Source organism: Ambystoma mexicanum, chromosome 7q (genome assembly GCF_040938575.1).
Source record: "Ambystoma mexicanum isolate Mex_15411 chromosome 7q, UKY_AmexF1_1, whole genome shotgun sequence".
Classification (NCBI taxonomy): Eukaryota; Metazoa; Chordata; class Amphibia; order Caudata; family Ambystomatidae; genus Ambystoma; species Ambystoma mexicanum.
Genome location: NC_090941.1, coordinates 168,012,628 through 168,024,942, shown reverse-complemented (window position 1 = coordinate 168,024,942; position 12,315 = coordinate 168,012,628). Strand labels below are relative to the sequence as shown.

The window sequence follows — 12,315 nt, the reverse complement described above, 5'->3', positions numbered from 1 at the left end:
CCATCCTATATACATTTATGCATGTGATACAAAGGTTAGTCAGGCATAAACCTTTCTTCACTAGAGACATCTAACTTTGCTGTGGTTGATTTGCAGTTCTAGTAATAAATCATATTTGTGTTCCTCCCCACAAACTTAAGGGAAGATTTCTCAAGTCTCCTGTTTGCGGAGGTGCTGCCGCTGGTGCAGTGCAAAAGATTGCAAGGGGGCCTCACCAAATGTTTTGCCCCGGGCCTCACCACATCTTGTGACAGCCCTGGGTTTTTATGTTGTGCTTCATGCCAGAATCGTCCTGCTTATAAACACTCCAACAAAGGCTGTTATCATTACTAAATTCAATCGCCCCTTTGTTATCGATCTTTGCAGTATGAAAGCATAAGTAAGCCATGCCAACAGTACCCTAAACTGCATAAAAAAAATGTGTTGGGGGAGTCTCTAAACAGTTCGGAAAAGTGGAGTGTTCCAAGAAGTGAGGAAGCGCTGCTTAGTGATAATTGCCCAGTATTCGGTAAGCTTCTCGCTATTAACATCAACTACTGTGCAGCCTGTTCAGAGTTTAAAACCCTTGCCCTTGCACATTGGGTGTACCCAATGTACTGACAACAACCTGCTCGGTATAAGCAAGAATACTGGTAAGTGGCGAGGAATAGGATGGTCTAGTTTCTTTTAGCCTTTATATGGCACTTAGGAATCAAATGACAAAGAAGTTACTATGAGAAACCCTGACGTACAATTATGATATGATATGGCATTTATAACGCGCCTATACACAAGTGTTTCAAAGCGCGACGAGGCAAGGGAGGGGAAACAGAAGGAAGACAGACAACGATCCTACTAGGCCAGGTGACATTGAGATCGCGCAAGTGCAGGGGAGGGGCAAAAGTGCAGGGGAAAAGGGGAGGGGATGGGGCAGTGCAGTACATAGGATAAGTAAAATTAATAAGTTGAGTGCAGAGTGCTATTTCAGTCAGAAGTAAGCCAGAGTTACTTACTCATAGTAACTTCTCTGCAAATGAAATAGCTCTATCTATGTTTAAGTTCACAGTAAATCAGAGTAACTTCTTTGTGAAATTGTCCCCTTAATTGTCCCCTTAGTTGTTATAATGGTCTGTCAGAGGGTCCGGCTGCTGGTAATATTGGAGCTAGCACAGCGAATTCGTTTTTTCTCGTGAATGGAGCTTTTAAGTTGTGTACAAAGTGCAGCACGTGACAGAATGTTATGATTGTTGACTTTCAGGAGCCGCTGAAGGCTTCTGAGTTAACATGCGCTCCAGTGCAGTAATGCATAGTTAAGAATTGTCTAATAATATGTGTCCACCGTCAATCCGTGGAATTATATTTTGAAAAACCCTCAATCATAGAACCAGATATTAGCTAAATCACTACTCAAAACTGATTGCTGATTATGCTGAACAAAGTAACTTACACCGTTACCGTCACCTACTCGATTATCAAGAGGCGCTGATCATTAGCGCAAACTGAATCTAAATGTGACTAATGCAAATACAGCCAACTTGGGTTACACACTCCACTTCTGCCACCTGCATCATTGTATTTTGGTCTTTATATTTTACATTTATGACATTGTTTTTGTATGATTTTTATCACCATTTCATGTATGTGTATTAACAACACTAGATCTGTTGGAATCATATCACTGAAAGTGACTGACATATTAGTTTGGAGCGCTGAGGAAGAGCTATGGCTTAAAACACGCGTTGGCTTAAGGAACTAAGACTACTTTTAAGGAAGTGAATGCTTAAATAGTCAATTGAGTCTAATCTTTCATTCATCTGAGATATATCACAGGACTTTTTTAATACTTAGGTTGAGCACTGATTGAAACCTAGTATCCATTCCTTGTTTTGTTTACCAGTTGGGTCATTTGAGGAACAGCCTATCTTCTAGGTTTTTCTGTGACACCAGACAACATGAGACTTCCAGCTACTAGCACATACATAGGGGCTGGCTCCCCACTTTGTTGTGTTTCAGTTTGGCCATAGTTTAGTAGGCTCAGGGCAGACTGGACAGAAGCCACTTTTCAGTTGTTTGAAAGGGCACAGCTCACAGTAGAATTGAAGTTTTGCTGACCCTCACAGAAATGCTAGATCAGCCTGCAAGGGCGAGACACCAAGTAGCCGACCATATCTAATTAATTGTGGCAGAAGGAAAAGTTTTGCATGGGTGGAGAATTGGGGCTGAACACCAGTTGTAGTCCCACATGATAATTTGAAGGACAACGGGCTGGGTACCAAGGACCCCGGCAGTGAGTAAAGTAGTGAAAGAACATTAAATAGGAGAAATTCATACTTAGAGCTTGTATGATACAAGAGAGGAGACAGGGATTGAGCAGGTGCAGGGGGGTGAGGGAAGAGGGGAACCAATCGGGGGACTGGGATGGGTGTTTCATAGGCTGCAACAGTGCTAGTGACCTTGTTGCTGTTCCCTCATTATTCTATTGGATAGATTTGGTGGGATGCTGTGGCTCAAACTGTCTCCAAAAATGGGGTCCAATCCGCATTGAGGGATTTATCAACTTGTACATTAGCGGATGCCAACCAATGGCATGCCAGAGTTTCTGCAGGTCAGCAGATAATGATGTAATTGAGGGGAGGGACGCTTGAGGGGCATGTAGTCATGAAGGGGTGTTGATGGTGAGGTTCCAGGAAATGCTTTATCCCGTGACAACCCACCAATTGTATATTAGTACATCCCAAAAAATTGTAATGATTGACAAATTATGCTAATGAGTAATTTCTTTTGTATAAATATTGTAGCCCTTATTGTAGCAGAGTTTAGAATGTTTTACAGTTCAGGTCCACAGAGCTGATTGTTCTACCAGTCGACTGTTTAATAAAGCTGTTTTTTTTCTTGCACAGTGTCCACTACTTTTGGATTACTTTTGTATTTTGTTGGACCGCCCCTGAGGACCCTTATCTACATTCCCCTTCCTCCACCATTGACTAGATGGTCTGGAATTCTTTCTGCATAGATTGGCAAAGGTTGCCTATATAGATATTGGACTGGAGGGATACATTTGAACTCGAGAAGGCTCTTTTCAAGGATGAGCCACCTTCATGCATGTTGGAGCCACGGGAGCTGTATCTGGTGCCGCCATCAAGGGATTCTGTGCTGGATTTGGTGTAGGAGAATCGGCACGCACTGTTTCTGACTGGCGAGTCTTCCCCCTTATACTGGATGTTCTTTAGCAGCACTTTGGGTGAGCCACCTACTCAGGTTTTAGAATCTCTGGCCTTTTTTCTTTATTAATATATTGAACCTATGAGGGCCCCCTTGTCTCCCTCATCGTCCCCCTTGGTAGGCTTCTGAGGTCTAGATTGCCTTCCATCTGCAAAGGCCACACAGATAGCAACTTGCATGCGCACATCCAGCTCTTTCCATGACTTGTGTATTGAATAAGAAACCATCCTTCCCTCTTTCTGGTGGAGGAGAGGTGTCTGCCTCAGTTATGGTGTCTATGCATTTTGAGGAGGGAGAAGAGGAGGCTGTGTCCGGTCCCTTGGTCTTCACCCTTTGTCCGTCTTCTGGGGTGACTTTCTGAATTCCATACTCAAAGTGCAGAGAGCCACACAGCCATGCAGCTGATACAGTGTTTTCTCATACATGAGTGAATGTGCATCCCGGCTTATCCTCCTGGCCTACCAGTACTCCTTGTGACATCACCTGGGGCACACCCGTCATGGTGCTCGCTTCCCCGGCTTCCTGCCCTGCACATTCGGAGCAAACTGAAAGAAGCATGCAAGTCCACCTGCAGCACCAGCCCTGCCCAAAACCATGGAGGATGCCCGTCTACTTATCTGTACTCATGGCAGTTATAACATGCCACCATCTCTTGGACTCAGTCTGGTGCCTAAAAAATCACTGGATCTGCTTTACGTGTTTAGGCCCCGGCTGGAGAAATGCATGTATGAGTGAGAACTGTGATAAGAATCCCAGCTTCAGAGCAATCATGGCACGTATTGCAATATCCTCGAACACCAACAGGATTTTAAAATTTCGATGGATTGTTGAGCCTTGTTCTCAACCTTAAAAACCTGGTTAACGCCTTGTACATTACAGAGAAACAGGGACATCTACCTAGCTAAATGTTCCAATCAGAGCCGACCCTAGGCATTGGCCTACTGTGCCGTCGCACAGGGCCCTGTGCTCATGGGGGTGCCGAAGGCAAGCACCAGCTGCCACTTGCAAATCAAGTAATACAGTTTATGTTCAAGAGGGCTTCACTTTATGCAGGCACAATGCGCTTTTGATTGTTCCAGCAAGGCTGTGATGCTGTCACCTCCAGTGCCTTAAGTGGCACCACAAAATGAGCCGGGGCTCATCAAGGGGGAGTGGCCTAACGGCGGGGGTCCCGCTGGCCAGTTAGGCCACGCCCCCCCCCCACGAGCCTCGGCTCAATAGCTACTGGCACCCCTGCCAGGAAGCCAGCCTTTTGTAGAGATCAGCACCCGCTCCCCCTTGGGGAGAGGGTGCTGATTTCTACATTTATTTTCTATAGGCTAACCTGGCAGGGGATAGCGCCTCGCCTATTCAGCCTTAATGGTGGCGCTCCCCCTTGCCAGCTGGGGAGGGGCAGCGTCACCATTAAGGCTGAAAGGGTGAGGCCACTGGAAGTAGAGGCCTTTTCCTAAATAATGGAACTCCCGCGAATCTGCGGGAGCTTCAGTATTTAGAAAGCAAGGCCTCTGCTTCCAGTGGCCTCACGTTGTCTCCATAATGGTGGCGCCGGCCCACGGGCATCCCTTGCTTAAAGGGATGCCTCGTAGGTGCGGCGCCACCATTATGTTGGAAAGGTATTTTTTTCTGAAGCCTGAAGCTCTCGCACACGAGGGAGATTTTCTGGCTGTAGAAATAAATGCCTTTTCGTGTAGTGGCCGGGGCTGCCAGGGGAGATTAGTGGGCCCCGGCAGGGCCCCGCCTCAAAACGAAATTTCGGAGCCTGCCAGGGCCCAGCCCCAGCAGGCCCCAGCCCACTTAAAGCCCTGGTCACCTCCCAACTTACTCTGACTTTCTAGAGAAAAACACCTGCTCCTCCCAAGTCAGCAGCCCATGTCCATTAGATTATGCACAGCAGGTCTGACTGGGGCCTCACAAATAAAAATCTTATTACTCTCTTTGTTTTACAGAACGTTTAAAGTGAAAGCTACTTATAAGTGAAGGTTAATTTAAGTAACCATTGTTTTGAACAAAATGTTCTTAATGGTTTGGGTCGAAAGAACTGAACAGGGTACATGTGTATTCTGAAAACACACACAAAGCACCGGTTAGCCTGCTTCCATGTCAATTAAAGTATACCACACAAACATCATTTCTGCCAAATATTCATGCCTTCTTATTGTACACATCGAAAAACATATTTTCTTTTCATCCTATATGAAGCATGCTGTTGTCAAATAATACAAAACAACCAGGTTACCTTTTCACACATTTGTGTTCTGATTATAAGTCTTGAAACTATCCCACTAGGCCTTTTTTGAGATTGGTATTAAAAAAATGTTGTTTGCATATGTGTTGGCCTCTGGCATTTGAGTCCAGGTCCTCACATTCCCAAGGCGGACACCCTCAAGACCACATGAAAGTGTCAACAAAGCATGTTTTGTATTTGGATCTTTGCTTTGCTGGGATTATTTCAATATCGATTGTTGGATTTAAAAGATGTGAACCTTTTATACTTTGCTAGCAATGGTGTAGGAAACTCATCTCACTCTGGTTATATTTTGGGAGGTGATGATTCATTTTTTGAAAGACCAATACTCATTTGTCCTAAGAATTTATTTTCTCTTCGGGGCCATTTGAATTACATTTGCAGATTTCACTTTCAGATGTGTCCACTTCCTGTGCGTACTTCAATGAGTGCCCCCACATTTTATAGTTCTTGAGCAGGGTCGGACTGGGACAAGAGATAGGCCCGGACACCCAAAAAAAAGTGGCCCACCCCTCGCCTCAAAAAGTGGCCCACCCCTCGCCTAATCAAAAGTAGCCCTCAAACCATCATCCGTGAATCGCGTCAATTCACGACTTTATAGAAAATGCTACTTATGGAGGGTTCATGTGACTGTTGCATGTTATGTTTTGTGTAAACACTTGAAAAAGTGATAACATTCCTTTTGTTCTTTTTTTAAAAAACATCATCATCACATAGCTTAATACTTATTTTGCAGAACCAAACTCAAAGCATGTCTACTCATTGCCACCAGTAATGAAAATAGAGTTGCATTTAATAAGCAGTACTATGTACTGGAACAACTCCTATCTTGTATGTAATAAAACATTGACCTTTCTTAACATCCCCAGTGTGAAGGGTTCATTCCCGTTGCTCATGCATAATGTGACAAGACCAGACTAAGAAAAGCGAATGAAGCTAGCTGAAATTACTAATGCTGGTACTGTGCCATCAAATGGGAACTGGACCTGTTCGGAATTCTTGTTGGCTGCACGCACTTGATTTACGTGCACTGAGCCACCCGCTGGCTGCACTTTTGAGTTACCTGCACTTCTCCCTCCACCCCTTGCTCAGAACTTCTACCCTTCCACCTCCCTGCACTTGCGCGATCTGAATATCACAGGGCCTATTAACATCATTGTTTTGTCCTCCCTCAGTTTCCCCCTCCTTGTCTTGTCGCACCTAGAAACACTTATAAATGCCATATCATGTGTTATCATCATATCATGTTGAGACTCCATCAGTAATCAGTCCCTGTCAGTATCAGCAACCCTACCTTTGGCTCTCCAGTGGTTTTGGACTGCAACTCCCATCACCCAAAGGCCATTTAGACAATGGTGAGGGATTATGGGAGCCATTGTCAAAAATATCTGGGGAGCCACATGTTACAACCCCCCTGTCTCTGGGTGCCACGGATGTAGGACTGGGCTTCACTTCCTCTGGGAATAGTATGTATATGCACCTCACTGTGCATTATTCTAAATAGCACATATGATCTGCTACTGTTCCCATCCCCCACACTTACTGGGTCTAGGACGGAACTTTTTTTTGTTAGCTAATATACATGGCATGAAGAATTTCTGAAAAATCGGCATGTTTTATCAGTGGCAGTTGGGCAGCAATCTAAGACTGCAGGCCCTCGTGAGTCCGTACTGTGTATTACTACTGTATGAATGTCATGTGGAAATCAAAAACAGTCAGAGCACACATCCGCAAACCTAGTCACTGGGGAGCGGAGCTGTCTCGCAGTCTCCTAGGTTACACCCAACTAGTACCAACCAGGCTCTCTGTGCAATTATTTGCCCAGCCCAGGATGAGGATCACAAGACTGCACTGCACTGTAATGCATCCCAGTACATAACTCCCTGAATGCCAGCCCATACCTTGCCAAAAAAACCTCTTATTGACTGGCATCAAATCCGGGTTCCACCACCCACGAGTGACTCCATAATCGAACGAACGTTACGCTACTTGTGCAAATCGCCCCGAAACAGGAGGCTATTCTAACAACATGCTGCTTGAGTGCCCCACAGGTGCTGAACCAGTGAAACAGCACTTGTAAGGACTGTGATGCAGGTGGGCACTTCAATAACACATTCAAGAGTGCCACAGTGCTTGCGCCAAAACAATATTGTGCTGCAATTTGAGCGTCGTAATGCCGCATATTTTAGAGTGTGCCGTGTAAGAAGGGCTGACTAAGCTGTGAAGTGAGTGCAGTAGTGCTGCACATATAGGAGTCCCCCATATTCACTCCCGACAAGTGTTATGCTGCAATATAGGCACTGCAAAGGCGCTTACAGAGGAGTGCCCTATAGGTCTCTTGCCTGGCGTAGTTTAGCAGCGTATAGGGTGCAGAACCAAAATGTCATGGTTTTCATCCACGTTGTAACGTGACGTGAGCCCGGCCCTGTGCCCAGGGCTCGTGCAATGTCACAGAGTGCGCCACCATGTGAACACTTCAATAAAGGGCCGAGCGGCTTCCCGCTCAGCATGCATTTGCCACCAGACTCCTACCTCCTCACATTACTTCACCAGCACCATACTGGGGGTAGAGAGCGCTTGCCCTGCAGAGCCCTTCAGCAGCAGGGTCCGGACTCCCCGAGCCCCACAGCAATCCCTTGGGAAAGACAGATAAGGTGCAGAGGTGTAGAGGAAAAACAACCTAGTACTCCCACATTATGCACACTGGAGGTATAAGGGTACATTGTTTATAAATGCTGAGAAAAAGAAATGCTACACCGGTACAGATTGATTTATAGTAAACCTGAGGCCATCACTCTGTGGCACCACTACAGAAGTAATAAAGTGGAGATGGATGGAACAGATGTTCACAGTCTTGTCATATTCACATTCGGAAGTATCGTGGGTGGGGAAAGAGGGTAAGAGTCAAGCAGGCACAGGCCCAAAACAAGACTGTGTGCCGGGGGACCCAAGAGACCCATATTGCATATTTATAAATAAAACCAACTGAATACTCACACACAGTACACCAGCTTATTATCTCTGTGTAGTTTGGTTGCAAATAAAGTAATTGCCTCTCTCTTAGTAATTACAGGGTGCCTGCAAGCCCCTTACATTGCAGGTGCAGGCACAATTTACAATGGTAAATTACCTCCGCTCTGCTCCACTCAGATAACATATTTCATCTCTGGGGATGTTGTGTTCCCTCCTCCATTAGCAGAAGGTTAGTGCCCTGAAGCCCCCCCACCCCTGGCATGGAAGTCCTTTGTATCAGCAGCAACCTTTAAACACATGTCCTGCACTATCCCCCATTCAGACCTCTATATGAGGCCTCCTGTAGACCCATTGCAAAACGCCTCTACAAGGCCCCATATGAACACTCTGCATTACACCCTTATCTCCCTCTACAAACGCTGATCAATCCACTCTCTCTCTCTATACTCCTCCCGTAGGGAAACGTACTGAGTAACACGGGTTAAACATGACAGTAGTAGAGGCATTTGTGGCTGGCTGCATCTGGCATGGCATGTCTTACCTTGGGTCCAGTGTGTGTGTCCAGTTAGAAGAACTTTGTTCTCCAGTAGAGTCTTACTCTGAGCCTGGGTCAGCTCTCAGGACAGGTGGTCAGTCTGCTGCTGCTGCTGTGTTGTGTTGTCAGTCCGTGACCCACTGACCGTGACTGGGCTGGCTGCTGCTTGCTGCCTGCTGCCGGTGTCACTGTGGCCAAGCCCAAAATCATCATGCCCAGGGTTTGGAGGAGGCCCAACTCTATCCTCTCTCTCAGAGAGTCATGTCACTGCGGCGACGCTGAGTCTGCGCGCGCGGCCTGAGCTGCACCCCCATTCCCAGGGCCCTGCCCAGCCCCCCAGGCTCAAGCAACAAGTTGCTTTCAACTTTACAAAGGAGGGCAACACATTTGTTGCTGCTACTTCCTGCAAAGTTGAAAGCAACATGTTTTGATAAGGTGCCGGGAGGCACTTCAGAGCGAGCCGGGGGCGGCCCGGGCCCAAGGCGAGCACTCAGCACCAGTGTAGTGGCTGCACGGCCGCCACGGCGGCGCGGCCCTCTGAGCTGAGGGCGGGCTGAGCAGCAGCTCTGAGCCTCTAATCATGCACATAATGCATGATGAATGCAGATGCATTAATGCATGCATGCATGCAAATGATTTATCAAAGCAAGGTAACAAGTGTTACCTTGCTTTGATGAATAATTATGCAATGCTGTACAGGCACAGCGTGACAGCCCTGCCCGCCCCCCTGTTGCAGAGTGCGCCATGGTGCTTCCTCTGACAGCTGTGAGGCAGCCGCCAGAGGCGAGGCGACTCGCAGAAACAGCAGGGAGAGGCCCAGGGCCCTGCTCTGAGCTCTCGCTGACTCGCTCAGAGTATTTAATAATTACATTAATAAAACATTTTTTTTTAAAAAAAAACCAGGGCTCAAAAAACCGGCCCAGGTCCGGCTCAAAAAAACAGCCCAGGTCCTCAGATCGTATCGGCCAGTGGCCGATGGGCCGAGGCCGCCAGTCCGAGCCTGTTCTTGAGCCCTGTTTATTTTGTCAACACGTGAAGACCTTTGAAACTGCTTACCCACACTGCCTCACGGCCATTCAAGTAAATAGGGTCTGCTTCGATGGCACTATGAGGCAATTCAGAAGTAGAGGCACTGTGCCCTGCCGCCCCAGGCCCAATCCCTGCCCTGACATCCCTGAAACCTCTGGTCACAGCAGTAGACATTCTATAGGAATGTACCTTCAAATAATACAAGTATTGATTGGGGATTCATTTCTTTTGACAGTCAAAATAATCCCCATCTGCACACCTGAATAAAAAGCACATACTACTTTATAGAGTACAAAAATAAAAGCAATTGAGAAACTGCTATAAACACAACAGAATACTTCGGTTAGCAAAACACTATCTCGTTTTCTTTGCATAGCATTCTAAAGTCAGATGGAGTTATTAAATGAAAGTTAAAAATATACATGTTGCAGACAATATTTCTACCAGCCCTCTTTGTGCAAGTGCCTGTGTTGCAGACTGGTCTCAAATCTGGCTTTGCATTTTACGTAATGTGTGCTTCAGGGCAAATGATTTTCTCTCCTTTGCTTGTCTGCCAAAATTAGAAGTCTCTAGAACTGATTTAGTTCGCACTATGTGCTGCTCCAAAAAGGCTTAGGGCCTGATCACGAGTTGGGCGATATCCCGGCTTGGATACCGGCCAACTTCATTAACGTTAGCGCCCACCTGTCCAGCGGTATTACCGCCGGATCACGGGTTGGGCGCTGTTAGTCCCCCTTCCCCATTGCGTCCATTGGTAATACCACTGGCGGTAATTGCTTCAAAAATTGACATTTTTCCAGCATGTTTACCTCCAGCTGTGAGCTGGGGGTAAACATGCCAGATTAGAGATTGGGCGGACCCTTAAATGCGACAGTAACACTGTTACCGCCGCATTTAATGGCTACCGCCCAACTCGTGATCAGGCCCTTAGTCCTGATGTTGCCAGATATGTAATAGCTAGCTGTGGCATTTCATATACTGGAGGACATCATAGTTTGACTCTTGACTTACTCCTGGCAACTTCTTTTTATGAACTTTTTCATAAACACCTCGAGTATTACAGACTAAGTCTGTGACGTCATTGAACATACAAATGAAGCGTCACCCAGTCATCTTTTGCCATCCACAGCACTGCACATATTGGGCCGGCCAATGGCAATTAAAAATAAAAAGAAGCTTCAGTAATGACAGAAAACCTACCTCAATCTGTGCTGCCTCACTGCCGCCGTACTTAAGCGCAGCTGCCCAGCACGCAGTGCCAGCTGAGGCATTGACACTCCAAATTGGGAAGGAAACTGAAAAGGAAGCGATTCGTCATTTGAGGCAACCGACGAAAACATGTCTTTAAGGCTAGCTTCAACCAGTCATCCCACAATCACGACTAGCAGATTAAAAGTGACAGGCAGAAGAGAACAAGGAATAAAGAAACGGACCCCCACGCATCTCTTTCTAAATGAAATGCGCCACAGATTAGCAGTGTATCAGTGTATACATGCCACGTCATTTCATTGTTTAACTCGCCCAAGGTTCGGCTGTTTAATAACTCTTAAATGATACCACTTCATAAAGAGGGCGGGCGTTCAAGTTTGTCAGACCGCCTCCCTAGTGTTTTGTAGAGAAGCCTTTCAAATAGCGACCTGCGCCTCAAGTAAATTCCATCCTAGGTCTTATTTTCCGCTCTTCCAACAGCGTGTACCACCTCCGCTATCTTCATATGGGGACATGAACAATGAGGGAAATAAAAAGCCCACGCCGGAAAGTTGCGCACATACGAAAATGGGAAGTCTTGAGGATCTCATACTACATTTACTGAAGCAGAACAAGTCCAGTGTCTGTATGAACTCCGCAGTGACTGTATTTGTTTGGTAATTTGTTCCCACAATGCAACGTCAGCTCTGAACAATGTAAACCGGTGCAGCAGCCCCAAGGTCCAGCGTCCCTGCACTTGTGCACGTTACCCATTCCCTTGTGTAGGTGGGACTTGCAGCGTGGATTGCGTCAGAGGCAGAAGAAAACATCAATTCCTAACAACAGCCAACGCGGGAGAATGCAGCGCTCTCAGAAACGGCATCTAACCCGAAAAAACAATATACCGAATTAAAATTAACACACGAAGACAAACGTTTTCTTTGTGTCGTACTTATAAATAATACATGCCCTGATTTGAAAAAGGCGGCCATTGCCGAAAAACGTGTCATCACAAAGGGCAACTATGGGATGACTTTCTCATCAAATTAAATCTATGTGCAAAAACAAAACTGGCGCAGTTCTATTTGAGTGTTTTTTGTTGGCATCAATTACAAAACATGTGTTTGATATTATGTAAGTATGT

The 12,315-nt window shown here is 46.2% G+C and overlaps 1 protein-coding gene across 2 annotated transcripts in view; it reads right to left on the bottom strand.

Annotated features, from left to right (window-relative positions):
- LOC138528528 (interleukin-5 receptor subunit alpha-like) overlaps positions 1 to 11,261 on the bottom strand; it is a 291,652-nt gene extending 280,391 nt beyond the window's left edge. For both annotated transcript variants that reach the window (XM_069640280.1, XM_069640281.1), the window contains exon 1: positions 11,184 to 11,261. In XM_069640280.1, coding sequence (XP_069496381.1) covers positions 11,184 to 11,254 — 71 coding nt within the window. In that variant the 5' untranslated portion in view covers positions 11,255 to 11,261. The remainder of the gene's footprint in view (positions 1 to 11,183) is intronic.
- Positions 11,262 to 12,315: the final 1,054 nt, after the last annotated feature.